General features: G+C 43.3%; 1 protein-coding gene across 1 annotated transcript in view; it reads left to right on the plus strand.

The window, feature by feature from the left end:
- The window catches only part of NELL1 (neural EGFL like 1), a gene marked incomplete at both ends in the record, with an annotated part of 311518 nt that overhangs the window by 98178 nt on the left and 198004 nt on the right, over positions 1-15336 (plus strand). The window contains one exon of the mRNA XM_080619121.1: positions 4691-4819. Within this exon, the coding sequence (XP_080475247.1) occupies positions 4691-4819 (129 nt within the window). The remainder of the gene's footprint in view (positions 1-4690; positions 4820-15336) is intronic.

A 15336-nucleotide genomic window follows, 5' to 3' on the forward strand; every position in this document is an offset into this window, starting at 1 on the left:
TTTGTGTTCTAATACAGCATCTTCTTTCTCTTCTAAAAGTGCATGTGATTACGCATAATAAGGGAATTGTGAAGGACTTTTTATATTAATCTTTACCATCCTTTTGGTGTAAGTTTGTATTGCACTTCTCGGAGATAAGGTGATGTTTTGTCCTACATGGAGTACAATGGAAAGCTAATGTATTGTCATGGGTTCAGTAGAAGTTGAATGTATTATCAAGACTTTCTGCTTAGAGGTTGTCCTTCCTCCTGACTAAAACTACTATACAAATGCATTTTTTAACAAAATGGTTTTATTGAGAATGAACAGATGGAGGAATCCAAAAAGCCTGTGTGCATCATATAGGTTTATAGAGAGAATTTCTTGTAACAGTCACAGTATCACAGTATCACAGTATGCTAGAGATTGGAAGGGACCTCAAAAGATCATCTAGTCCAATCCCCCTGCCGGAGCAGGAATACCTAGATAAGGTTACATAGGAATGTGTCCAGGCGGGTTTTGAATGTCTCCAGAGAAGGAGACTCCACAACCCCCCTGGGCAGCCTGTTCCAGTGTTCTGTCACCCTCACTGAGAAGAAGTTTCTTCTCAAGTTTAAGTGTTCCAGTTTGTACCCATTACCCCTTGTCCTATCATTGTTTGCCACTGAGAAGAGCCTGGCTCCATCCTCGTGACACTCCCCCTTTCTATATTTATATACACTAATAAGGTCACCCCTCAGTCTCCTCTTCTCCAAACTATAGAGACCCAGCTCCCTCAGCCTTTCCTCATAAGGGAGATGCTCCACTCCCTTAATCATCTTAGTTGCCCTGCACTGGACTCTCTCCAGCAGGTCCCTGTCCTTCTTGAACTGAGGGGCCCAGAACTGGACACAATATTCCAGATGCGGTCTCACCAGGGCAGAGTAGAGGGGGAGGAGGACCTCTCTCGACCTACTGACCACCCCTCTTCTAATACACCCCAGGATGCCATTGGCCTTCTTGGCCACAAGGGCACAGTGTTGGCTCATGGTCATCCTGCCGTCCACCAGGACCCTCAGGTCCCTCTCCCCTACACTGCTCTCTAACAGGTCGTTCCCCAACCTATACTGGAACCTGGGGTTGTTCCTGCCCAGATGCAGGACTCTACACTTTCCCTTGTTATATTTCATCAAGTTTCTCCCTGCCCAACTCTCCAGCCTGTCCAGGTCTCGCTGAATGGCAGCACAGCCTTCTGGCGTGTCAGCCACTCCTCCCAGCTTAGTGTCATCAGCAAACTTGCTGACAGTACACTCAATTCCCTCATCTAAATCATTGATGAATATATTAAATAATACTGGTCCCAGTACTGACCCTTGAGGCACTCCACTAGATACAGGCCTCCAACTGGACTCCGCCCCATAGACTACAACTCTCTGGCTTCTCTCCTTCAGCCAGTTTGCAGTCCACCTCACTACCTGATCATCCAGACCACACTTCCTCAGTTTAGCTATGAGGATGCTGTGGGAGACTGTGTCAAATGCTTTGCTGAAGTCAAGGTAGACCACGTCCACCGCTCTGCCATCATCCATCCACAACGTTATTTCCTCATAAAAGGCTATGAGGTTGGTCAAGCATGACTTCCCCTTGGTAAAGCCATGTTGACTGCCCCTCATAACCCTCTTATCCTTGACATGCCTTAAGATGGCATCAAGGATAAGGTGTTCCATCACTTTCCCAGGGATGGAGGTGAGGCTGACCGGTCTATAGTTACGCAGGTCCTCCTTCTTGCCCTTTTTGAAGACTGGAGTGACATTTGCTTTCCTCCAGTCCTCAGGCACCTCTCCCGTTTCCCAAGACTTGGTAAAGATGATGGAGAGTGGTCTAGCAATGACTTCCGCCAGTTCCCTCAGCACCCGCGGGTGCACCCCATCTGGACCCATGGATTTATGGATGTCCAGATTGCTCAACTGGTCCCTAACCCATTCCTCATCGACTAAGGCAAACTGCTCCACTGACCTGTCTTCATCTGAGGTCACAGGGGTGCAGGGCTCTTCAGGACTGCCTCCGGCAGAGTAGACAGAGACAAAGAAGGCATTCAATAACTCTGCCATCTCTGTATCTTCTGTCACCAGGGCACCCATCCTGTTCACCAGTGGGCCTACCTTGCCTCTGGTGTTAGTTTTATCAGCCACGTATTTGAAAAAGCTCTTTCTGCTGTCCTTGACCCCTCTGGCCAGATTTAATTCTAAGGAGGCCTTAGCCATCCTAGCTGCCTTCCTGTGTCCTCTAGCAGCAGCCTTATATTCCTCCTGAGTGGCCAGCCCCTCCTTCCATGACCTATAAACTCTCCTCTTCCACTTGAGCATACCCAGCAGTTCCTTATTTAGCCACGCAGGTCTCCTGGTCCTCTTCCTTGACTTCGTACGTGTCGGGATGCTCTGCTCTTGAGCTCGGAATAAGCAGTTCTTGAATGCCAACCAACTATCTTGGGCTCCTTTACCCTCAAGCAGCCTTGCCCATGGGATTTCCCCTAGCAATTGCTTGAAAAGGCCAAAGTTTGCCCTGCTAAAGTCCAGGGTTGCAATTCTACTTGCTATTGTACTGGTCCTAGCACACAAGATTCTGAATTCCACCATCTTGTGGTCGCTGCAACCAAGGCAGCCCTCAACCTTTACTGCTTCGACCAGCCCCTCCTTGTTAGTGAGGATGAGATCCAGCAGCGCTCCTCTCCTGGTTGGCTCATCCACCATTTGCATGAGGAAGTTATCATCCATGCACTGGAGGAACCTCCTGGACTGTGGCTGGGTTGCTGAGTAGTCCTTCCAGCAAACATCAGGGAAATTAAAATCCCCCACGACAACCACGTCCTGTGACTGAGGCCGCTCTCAGCTGCCTGTAGAAGGCCTCGTCAACTTCCTCACCCTGATCTGATGGCCTGTAACAGACACCCACAACAGTATCGCCCCTGCCAGCCTGCCCCTTAATTCTCACCCACAGACTCTCAACTCGCTCGTCCCCTGTCCCTGGACAGAGCTCAGTACATTGCAGCTGCTCTCGCACATAAAGAGCAACCCCACCACCCCGCCTGGCTGGCCTGTCTTTCCTGAAAAGGACATAGCCCTCCATGAGTATATTCCAGTCATGTGAGCTGTCCCACCATGTCTCTGTAATTGCCACCAGATCATAATCTCCTGACTTAACACAGGTCTCCAACTCCTCCTGCTTATTTCCCATGCTGCGTGCATTGGTGTACAGGCATTTCAAGGAGGGAGCTGAGCTCACCGATTTCACCGTAGGATTATAGGAGGCCTCCCAGTCTTCATCAATCCTAGAGTGCTGCCCCACTGGGGCAAGCCCAGTTACAACCCCATCCCCCTTCGAATCTAGTTTAAAGCTCTCCAGATGAGCCCTGCTAATTCATGCCCCAGCATCCTTTTGCCTCTGTGAGGTAAAGCTTTCCCACGTGCCATCATCCGGACTGGAGCCTTATAAAACCAGCCGTTATCAAAGAACCCAAAGCCCTGCCTGAAGCACCAGTCTCGTAGCCAATTGTTTATGGACTGAATTTTCCCATTCCATCCCACATCATCACCGGAAGATGGAAGAAGTGAGGAGAAGATCACTTGAGCCCCAGACTCTTTCACCATCCGCCCCAAGGCCCTGTAGTCTTTCTTCATCCCCCTCAGACTGCGGGAAGCAGCTTCCCCCCCACCTGTCTGGAAGACCAGCAGCAGGTAGTAGTCTGTCGGGTGCACCAGGCTGGGGAGCGCCCTGGTGATATCCCTGATCCGGGCTCCAGGCAGACTACACACTTCCCTATGATGAGGGTCAACTCTGCATATCGGGCCCTCTGTCCCTCTCAGAAGGGAATCGCCTACGACAATGACCTTTCTTTCTTTCTTACCAGAGGCAGTCTTGAGGTGCGAAGTCGACCGCCTTTTCCTATGTGACCTTGTAGGCCGGCCTTGCATCACATCCTCACCTACACCTTCAAGATCCAGGGCCTCAAACCTATTACGGAGGGGCACCTGGGGAAGCAGGGCAGGAAGGGAGGAAGGTTGCCCATGACTCCGAACTGGAACTTGCTTCCAACCCTCATCGGCTTTTTGGTCCCCTACCTCTGCGCGACAGCTACAGGGCAGGGGCTGTCTCGGGCCACCCCCTCTGTCTGAGAGGACAGGGGGTCCATCCCCTTGTGGGGGGTATCTCCCTGGAACCGTTCCTGCTGACATGCTAGGGAGTTACTCCACCAGTCGATCTCCCTTTCACACTCCCTGATGGTCCTCAGCGTCTCGACCTCCTCCTTAAGTTCTGCCACCAATACCGAAAGGAGCTGACAAGAAACCTGGAGAGGAACATTTGACAAGGGCCTGTAGGGACAGGACAAGGGGGGAATGGCTTTAACCTGACAGAGGGGAGATTGAGATGCGATCTGAGGAAGAAGTTCTTCCCTGTGACAGTGGTGAGACCCTGAAACAGGTTGCCCAGAGAAGCTGTGGCTGCCCCATCCCTGGCAGTGTTCAAGGCCAGGTTGGAAGGGGCTTGGGGCAGCGTGGTCTAGTGGAAGGTGTCCTTGCCCATGGCAGGGGGTTGGAACTGGATGAGCTTTAAGGTCCCTTCCAACCCAAACCATTCTGTGATTCTATACCAAAGATTTTCAGAGTGATACAGTCAATATAGATAACCAATATGAATAGCTGAAATAAACATGTTTTAATACCTTGTATTTCAGGCCATAACTTCTGTGCTGAGGGACACAGATGTGGTGAAAATTCTGAGTGCAAAAACTGGAACACAAAAGCGACTTGTGAATGCAAGACTGGTTTTCTCTCTGTTCAAGGGGATTCTGCCTACTGTGAAGGTAAACAAGATATTCTAATACCTGCTCCCTTAACATCCTATTTGGAAACATGGTGTTAAATAAATGGCTGAGGAATGGATTTCATTGCAAGATTTCATTTCAATAGATTTCATTTCATGATGGTGAATGTCACAAAGGACTTTTTTTGCCTTCATAAATGTGGATTGCAGATGATGAGTGCTGGTGGACCATTCAGATTGCCTGTTTACGGGTGTGCTTCATTGCTGCAGCTCTGCCTGTGCACACTGTGACCCGGCTGGCATTGGCAACGGTAAAATACTGTTTCTTTTTCAGAGATAGCGCCTACCTTCTAAAATGTTTTTTAGACAATAACATCTTTGTAATTTAAATAGGAAGTGGGGATTTAGGAAGTTTAGGAATTCTGCTAGTGTGTGTGAGCAAGGTCAGTGTGTAGGTGTACTGAGGCTTGGATACAGAAATTACGATATGCAGTCCTTCCTGAAGCACTTCTGTGAGACAAGGGCTTTACTGAAATGGTTTTCGTATGATCCAGAAGAGACCTATTTCTGAGGAGTGTGTACCTGAGGTGCTTCTGTTGATGTATTATTCCATCACAGGAATGGATGCAAGGGGAAATTATTCTCCCTTTTTGTTTCTCAGTGTTTTCTAGAGCTTGCTGTTATTCATAGCTATGATGTACTTATTAAAAACTAAATGGATGAATCAGCATATACCACATCCCTTCCTGCCTTTGCATTGTGGTTTTGGGTTTTTTTGTATGTCAGGCTGCAATATTTAATCTTTTGGCCATCATTTCTCTAGATTCTGTTTCCAGTGGTGCTGGTGATGGAAGGGAGGTGGCATTTTTGACAAGCTGTGAAAAGAGACTAGAAATTGGAAGACAGAATGAAAGGATCTACAAGTGTAGACTGGGCTTAAATGATCCTGCTTTCATAAAAAGACTTTTGAATATGTAAGTGAACAGGACTGCTTGAAATAGCAGTTTTTAGAGCTGTTCAATAAATTACAACTATAAATCTTAAGGTATTTAGTCAGTTCTTTACAAACAGAAATGTGAACACTTCTGTGCATGCATGTTCAGTGACTGGGAGCACAGTTTACCCATTTCTTTTTAAAGGTAGGCAGCAGATACACTGTGGACAGAGAAATTTTTTAGTACAAAACCCTTATGAGAAGAGTTGCCCTTATATGCACTGCAAGGGCTTCTCAGAAATCGGAAAACAGCAGCAAGGCTCTTTATCAACTGTGATACAGAATTCAGGATTTGTTCTTTTTCTGTTTAAAAAAGATAATCAGTGCTTAGTGCTTTTATTTACTTGTAGCAGACTGTCCCTCTTTTCCTCCATGGAAAAACATTTAACATCTTGATTCAAATAGTTTTGGAGATGTTGGCAGTGCATTGGTGGTAATGGTGGGGAAAACAAGGGTTTTTTAAGAAATTAGTGGGAATTGCAATATAACTGGTCTGTATTGCGTTACATTCTGGAAGGGCAAATGGAATTCCTGACTTCTGAGCATGTGGGTGAAACCTGAGGCAAGAGAACAAACAGCTGCTTTTGCTGCCTAAGAGCATGGGATAGATGAGAGAGAGTGGCTTAATGCGTATGATGAAATTATAAATGTGATGGATGGAGAGTAGTCTTCAGGAGGTAACATGGAGAAGAGGAGGCCCTTTAGCAAGGGGAACTACAGGCTGACAAATTGATTAGCCAAGAGGCGGCTTCATTCAGCCCTGTGAAGAGCTTCCTTTCACTCCTCGGAAGAGCTTTCTGCAAAATTGCCTTCTATGCCTAACCTGATTTCTCTCGTCTATGTGTTTCATCTGCTATATAGCAGCATTTCATAGCTGGCTGTATAACGTTCTCAAATCCATGGTGAAGCTGTAATTTATATCGGTGACGTCAAAAGCACAGATCTGAAGGTACAGTTTGGCAGGATGTTGGTATAGGATAGGGGTGGATTCTTTTGGGGGAGTGTTGGATTTCTGTATGTACAGTGTAAGAATAAAATACAAAGAACACCTGAACAAGGAGGAGTAAACATTCACAACACCTGTGGAAGCAAGGAAGGTGTTATTTTCAGCTATAGTTCTGAATTTGTCTTCAGCATTCTGAAGCTTTTGAACTTAAGAGACATTAAGATTGAGGTTTCCTTTGAGACAGCAAGGTTCAACTATTTCGCACTCATGACGTTCTGGTAAAGTGGCACCTTACTTCAGAGTGCTTCAGATAATTAACTTGGAGCTTTCCAGATTTCTCCTCTCTTCCAATGTACTTGAAGTACTTCTGCATATGAATTCTAATGTAGGGTATTATTTTACCATACCTGCTTTTTGCTGTTATTTCTGCTTGCTCTTACTCACCCAGTTTTATTCTGCTGGACCATATGGCATCATTTTGATCTTGTAAGGTCTCTGAAGAGTTGTGTTTGAGTCTGCTTTGCTTTTTGACTTGTATTTGTGGGTTTTTTTAACGTTCCATTTTCACATTTGCAGTAAGGATGAAAAATTAAAAGGATTCTTGATTTTGTCAGAGAATTGGCATCAGCAGATTTATAAAACAAATAACAAGAATCCGAGGGGCTTTTACTATTAATTCTCAGTAACTACTTTTCAAGTAGTCAGCAGCTCCTCATGTCAAAATATATGTGTGGCATAACCACTCACTATACGCATTCCATCTTTGGAATAACGTAGATGTGTCTAGGGAAGGCAGTTTCTGAAAACAAACAAATAAATGAAGCTGGTAATGAATGAAGGGGGTAAGTGGAGATTCTCTGTGTGCTGTAAAAAAGCCATGTGTTTCACTTAAAAGCAGAAAAGTTGAGCGGTTTTTTTGATGTTTACCTGCTTGTCATGTGTATATGAGACATAATTGGAACATTCATCATTTACAGAGAGACATCTAGAGATATTTCTATCATGTTGCCTGAGCTTTAAATACTGGTAGGGATACTTATGTACAAGTATTGGACCCGTGTCCGTTTATCTCTGTCACATATGCATGGATAAGTTCTGGGAACTGCACAAGCGGGACCAAGTTCAGTGTCTGCAGCGTACAAGGATTCTGCAAGCTGTAGCAGCATGTGCACACTTGCTGGCATGTGAGCACCTGTGTTGAGGGCTCAGAGTCACAGCCTGAGAATTAGTTACAGATAGAGCAGCAGTTCAGTGGCAAAACCAGGACCAAAATGGGGAATTCAGTGAGGCTGCCTCGTGGTGATCCTTCCAGGCACATTCTGTGCTGTGTACAGCAGCCTTGAAAATCCCACAACTGTGAATTTTGTTTGGAAACTAGTGAATGAAATGAAGTTTTTATCCTTCAGTAAAACAACTAATCAGCCAAAAAAACCCCAACAACAACAAAGACCCAAACTTCCCACAGCCTAAATGGACAAATCTGGTTTCTCATACAAATAACAATAAAATTATTATTATTATTAGCAAATGTGCTTTGCCTTTAGTAATAGCATACCTCTGGGTTGTTCCACTAAATATTATCTATTGCCTTTTTCTTTCTGTGAATATACTTTCTTTCCTGTAGATGGAAGACCAAAATTAGTTCTAAAAGTACAAAAGTCTCTAAATCCATGACAAGTGTCAGTTTATACTGACCCATTTTTGTTAAGTTGGTAAGTGACTTTCTGGTACGGTTCTGGGTATTCAAAGCTGATATGCATATGCAAAACCAAGTACAAAAGTTCAGAAACAGTTGGAAAAGGCATTATTGCTGACCTAGGGCTTTGCTATACCCTTCACTCTCTGCCTTCTCTTTCATCATTTCAGCATGCACATTTTGCATCCATTTCCAGCATTTCTCCTCATGCCTTTTGTTCAGATTAATTTAGAATTGAGTTATGTGCTGATGGTACAGGCTGTGTCTGTATTAAGTGGAAGCTATTCTGGATTTATTTAGAGTTATTGAGCTTTTGGCATTATCCAGATGTGGTAGGGTTACACTGATGGATAGAAATGTTAATGTATTTCTGCTCACAACTGGAATGGAGAGATACATGATTTATATATTTGTATTAAGATTAATTTGCAAATAATAAGTAGGTTCCCCATTTTCTCAGTGTATGAGGAGCTATATTTGAACTGAAACTAAAAATAAGACTGTCCTAGTAAGAAAAGGAAAACTTACCTGGCCTTCATGGATGTAGGATCTGTCTGTTTCGTGGTATACATGTGTCTGTGCAGGTTTTTCTGTGCAGAAACTGGGACAGTGGTGTTAACAAAATCCTTTGTTGTCTTGCTGGGGTATTGTGAAGTTTACTGGATGAAGACAGGCTGAGAGAGCTTGGCTTCTTCAGCCTGGAGAAGGGAAGGCTCTGGAAAGACCTTAGAGCACCTTCCAGTGCCTAAAGGGGCTACAAGAAAGCTGGAGAGCTTTGGACAGGGGCTTGTGGGAACAGGACAATAATACCACAAAATAGATTGAACTAAGTGCAGAAAAGTAAGCAAACTGCTGACACAGGAAAAGATAAGTTTGGTTTTGTTTTTACTTCCTAAATGTTATTGACAACTGAGGAAAGGCATTCTATAAAATATTCATGTCCATATTTAATTTTCAGAAGGATAATTCCTCCTACTCTGTAAGATTTTTGACAGGGAAATTGATTTCATTCAGGGGGGCAGCTGCCCCTGGAAAATCTCTCAAAAAGTGCTTTTTTCTAAGACATCTGCCTCTATTTAATAATATGCTTCTTTGTACCTGAGTCTATTTGGAGGCTGTGGAAAAGAGTTAAAAATAAGTTAGAAAGGGACTTTGATTCAAGTAATGGAAATTAGTACAAAAGTCTGTCCAGCATCCACAAAGACAACTCATATATTGATGGTAGTTTCCTGTTTGGTTTGCTGACTCTTACACTATATTTAATATGCAAATTTTTTCCCCAAAAGAAAGTGTACGATTTTTCCAGTTCATGTGTCTGTTCTTCATATCTGAAGGGTAAATTTCAACATGCCTTTTGGGTATTCCAGATAATTTTTAACTCTGTTGTTCTTGGAACTTTCTTTTAATTTCCTTCTTTCATTCTAGATTAGATGGCGGAGTTTTCCTTCTTGCCATTGATAGTTTTTGATTAATTGCATTTTATTAACCTGTGGTTTTCTTACTGGTTCTGTTGAAGGTGTAGCTGTGTTTATGTCTTGTCCTGAATTCCTTCACTGAAGCTGTGTATGTCTCATACCAGTTGTCCCTGTAGGGATCACTGTGTTTCAGGAGTAGAAAATTATTTTCTGTCTGCTTACAGAAGAAGAAAATGATGAGGATGAAATTGGCCATGCAAATTCCTTTTTTATCTCTCATCTTCCTTAAGATGGTTTACCTCTCAGCTTCATTTTCATTATTTTGTTTCCTTAATTCTTATGACTCATTTTTTCCCTTCAAGCTTTCACCAGAGAATGTGTCTGTACATACTGGTAGCTATTAGCACTGAGATAATGATACGAATGCATAGTAGCATCTTCAGACATGAATGTGAGTTAGTGTTAGCTCAGCGACACGCCATGTTTTGCAGAAGGAGAGATCTTATTTGCAGAGAGTTTGCACTGAAGAACTCCTGACTGCCTCAGGGCTGCCTCTGGGCCCAGGCAGTGCAGGCAGTGTGCTGGGACAGCAGACCTCCATCACGCAGGTTGGCCATGCGCTTACTCTCTTGCAGCCCAAGATATAGGGCTTAGTGGTGCTCCTGCTTTTCTGTTTCCTCAGGAGATCTCTCAGGCTTTTGTTTCGTTGCTTCACAGTCCCTCATCCATGAGGCAGTAAAACCTGATTTTGTGCAGAGCTGATTCAGTGCTTTGCGATGTCATGACTATGCTGTTGGTGGGATGCTGTGGCAGCCTGAAATTGTTGCTGATACATTCCTGTTTCCAGGAGTAGGAATGATCCTGATTATTTTATCTCCATGAAGCTTTTCCTTAGCACTAGCATATGGACATTTTTTTCCATTGTGAGTTTCTTAGGCAAAAATAATTTTGCAGTATTTATATAGATTTGTATCACAACTTTACTAAGTGGAAAATTGAGCAAACATATGGGAAGATCAGGATCATGGCTAGATGTTAGAAGCTGTCTAACCATCAACTAGGCCAATTCAGACTCTTAAGACGTGAGTCTTAGAGATGCCAGGTTCCTGCATGTGGGCTATTTTTCAGTGAAGCACTCTGTTTCATTGGGATTATCATGTCCCCTTAAGAGCCTCTATGTTGGTAATGAAAAGTTTCCTCCATTTACTTGGGCACAAGTGACAATAACCTTTGAAGGTCAGGCCTTCTACTCTGTTCTGGAGCTTGTTTTAACCTGTTGCCCTTTAGGTGACTTGACCTGCTGTTTTGGCTTTCAGTCTAGCTGGCTGAAGCACTGCTACTGTGAAAAGGTCAGAAGCAAGCTGAAGTGCATTCAGTCTGTGAGAGAATGTAGGGTACAATTTCCAGTCTTTCTTTCCCATAGGAATCAGTTTGGAGCCTGGTGCTGCCCCTACGTGTGATTTTCATCTAACAGATTTCCTGTACAAACAATAAGATCTGGTTTGGCTAAAATGTGACCCACCTTTGTGGGTAAGGCTGGTCAGACAGCTGATGCTTGACAGCACAGCAGCTGCAGTGCACCAACATACTGTTAGTCATGAGCACCTTGCTGGTTTTACTGTCAGCGCTACCTTCCAGAACAGCTACGAAACACTGGATGTTAGAAAGATGTGCAGCTTTTGCCATACACCATTTTGCTTGCCAGGAGTGCTAGGGTTTTTATGGGTGCATGGGGAAAGTGGCACCTCAGTCTGAGTGCTAACAGGTTCTGTGGGTGTTGCTTGGTTAGCATTGGCATTGTTGGATATTCATTAATGTGCAACAGATGATGAATGTGGAGGTGGACTGAACCATCCTGTCTCATTAAACGTTTGGAAACAAATGAATTTCTGTTTCAGGTGAGTAAAATTCTTTTTCTCTTAGTTAGCACAATATAAATAGCTGGAGCTCAGTTCTGTCTGTTTTGCAATTCACATAAATCTTTAAATGAACTAATGAGGAACACAGAAAAGAGAACTGCATCTTGGACTACACAGGAATGTAATCAATATAAATTCCCTGGAGCTGTATCTGTTTTGTGCTAGGTTCCCATTGATTTTGTAAACATTTTAGCATTAGCCATTATCCCCTTTGAATATAAATCATTTCCCAGTAGTTCTCCTGTATTTTAATTAATACTAAAGTGACCTACTTGAGAATTCTTCCTTTCATGTTATTGCTAAACTAAAGAAATTCTCCCTCATTTTCTTCACAGCCTTAATCTGACCCCTGTGAAATCAGTAGGCATATGGAATGCTCAAGAAGTGGTGATGCTGAGAAAACCTGAGACAGCCAGAAAATGTTAAAGTTAGATACTGTAAGAAAATCAGAAATCTTGGGGGAAAATCAACCCATTTGAAAATAGTTTGCTACTTTAATTTGTGTGAGTTTTTGTTCCAGTTGGTAACTCCCTGTTTTTTCAAAGGAAGACAGAGGAGATGGAGATGGTTGTTCTGGGGCTGGAGAGCTGGGACATGGACATTCTGCCCTCATACTGATTTCAAGATACAGGAGGCATTAGCTGTCTAGTCCCTTTTAAATTGAATTACTTGGAAAATAACCCACCATAAAACCTTTTGAATCTACAACCTGGTTGCTTGGTGCAATTCCTTTGTCTTGGAAAAGAATATTACTTAAGTTGAAGAGATGATACTGAAGTTACTTTGTTATGACATAAAAATAAGTATCCAACAACTAGCATAAAAGCTGGCACTGTTATTTCTTGAAATATATATATACGCATATATATATATCTGTAGGATGTATTTTGACTTGTAGATTGAAAGACTATCATCTGTTAAACTGTTTGGAGCTACAGGGGATAAACTGAGTTAGGGCTGTCTAAACAGATGCTGTTGTTTGATATTCCTGACCAGGGGTGCATTTAAACCCTAGGGGAATTATCTTTGAACGTGTCAGTTGTATGTCTTATCATAGGTTGGTTTATGTAGTGGAGCATATTAGATTGTTGCTTGGCTATATCCAGAAAAGAAGATGCTTTGCTTGAGACTATATTTTGATTGCAGTTAACCAAGAGCAGGACTGAACTGCTGTGTAATGCTTACCTGAATTGCAGGAATAATATGATGTCAGGGTAGGTGTATAGACAGGAAATAGTCAGCATATGTATGCAAATATGTATCTATAATTAACCTGAATCAACATACTTGTGGTGTGCCACTAAAGTTCCTGTGCTTTGGTTTTTGCTATCTTTATAGTTAGCATTCCTTAAGAGATGCTATTGCCCTGCTAGAAAAGTGTTCTGGTTTCAGTGGGGGTAGAGTTAATTTTCTCCCTACTACTTAGTGCAGGGCTGTGTTTTGGCTTCAGTCTGAGAACACTGCTGATAACACACCAGTGTTTTATTTGTCGCTAAGTAATGCTTACACTGATCAAGGTCTTCTCAGTCTCTCATGCTGGGCTAGTGAGGAGGGGCATGAGAAGCTGGGAGGAAGCAGTGACAGGACACCTGACCCAAACTAGAGAGATGGGTATTCCATACCAGAGCACGTCATGCCCAGTATAGAAACTGCAGGGGAGTTGGCTGTGAGACGCTGATCAATGCTCGGGAACAGACTGGACAGTGGTCTGTATGTGGTGAGACACTGCATTGGGCATCATTTGTCTTTTTTGGGGACAGGGGAGGTTTATTCCTTCCTCTTTTTCTTTAGTTCCTATTAGTATTATTATTGTTAATATTTTCATTATTAAAGTATTTTACATCTATTTCAATTATTTAACTGTTCCTATCTCAGCCTGTGGGTTTTTATCTTTTATACCATTCTCCTCCCCATCCCACTGGGGAAAGGGAAGGGAGTGAGCAAGTGGCTGCGTGGTACGTAGCTGCCAGCTGGAGTTAAACCATGACAGGTAGCTACAGGATGCCACTGTAGTCATGGGGTTTGTTCTCACACATGATTAGGTATATCAGTAAGTATGTATATGTAGCACATGGCATGAGGAGATCTAAAGATAGAGGAGTTACATATGCTTGTAACTGCTTTTATTTCTGCAGTGCCTGGGACTTATGCTTTTGGACACAGACTATCACTGTGATAGGTGTTATTCAGATGTATGATAAAAACTGGATTCACTTTTCAGGAGACTTTATAACCAAGTGTAAGACGAGAGACTGTATTTTAGGTGGGAGGAAAAAGATGCTGGAATGTGGTTTGAAGCTAAAATCCTAGAACAGCTTTTTGAAGTGAATTTATTTTTTAAAACTTAGAATAATTCTGCTGTCTTGCTTTGATTGTGGTGATTAAAATTAGGCAGAGGCCTCTCCCTCTGAAAAGCAGGAGGTTGCAGGAAGTTCTTATTCAGCGAGAATTGTCACCTCTGTGACAGCCTTTGCTCCATGTGAAGAAGTCCGTGACGCCCAGCTAGATCTCAGCAAGGGTTTCCTCATCACTGCTCCACAGGGCTGGCAGTTGCCCGAAGGCAGAAGTGCCTCATTTCCACCCAAGGGAGAGCTGCAGGGTGCCATACTGCCCCTCAGAATCATAGAATGGTTTGAGTTGGAAGGGACCTTAAAGATCTACCCCCGGCGAGCATTCTTTTCCAAAGGCTTGTCCCCCATCTAGCAAGAGCTCACAGAGACACTAGTTTTTTGTAACTCAGCACCTGGTCAAACACTGTTAGGAGATAACAATAGGAAGCCAGAGACAGGTGGAAAAATGCAAGAAGGTTGGAGAACACCTTTACCTGAACCATTTATCAGGGCTTTTGGGCATCATGGAAAAGCATTGTTCCAAGGGGGTTTTGAACAGATTGATATGCTCGGAGTGTCGCTATTAATGCAGAGCTAATCTCGAGTGCAGTATGAAAGAAACAAATGCCTGTTCTTGTGTTTGTTGTCAAAGGTGACTGTCATGATTTGATTCTAGTTGGGAGTAAATTTACTGACACCAGATGAGGGATTATAGGTTAAATGGGAGGAGTACATGATAGCCCTTGAAATTAAAGACAAACACTGTAGGAAAAGGCAAATCAATGAAGGAAAGTATAGAGAAGTATGATGAAATATTTTATTGAATCTAAATAATGTGGACTTGGACTCATACATTGGCATGTGTAGGTTCACATGATGCTGAGGTTAGGGCTGCTGAGGGCTGTGTGGTACTTCCTTTACATGTGTTGGTTCTCCTCTTTGGCCAGTGCGGAAGAAGCTAGAGCTGAAAATTGTCCCCTGTTACACATATGATGTCTTCTCTGATAGAAAAAGTAGTGCTGGTTGGATTTGAGAGGACACTGCAGCGCTCAGCTTGATTTCTCTGGTGTTTTTGTGCTCTGGTGTTCATTCAGCTCAGCAGTCTGTACCCCAATTAGCTTTGCTCATGAGCTGGCTTGTGATAAGTGTGTGCTGACAAGATAGTATATGCATGGATGAAACATGACTTACTAAAACTTTTAATAAGCTTTTTCCTGTGAGTATCTAGCACTGTGGTGCAAGAGAACCACAGAACAG

Source organism: Psittacula echo, assembly GCF_963264785.1.
Source record: "Psittacula echo genome assembly, chromosome: 5".
Taxonomy (NCBI): domain Eukaryota; kingdom Metazoa; phylum Chordata; class Aves; order Psittaciformes; family Psittacidae; genus Psittacula; species Psittacula echo.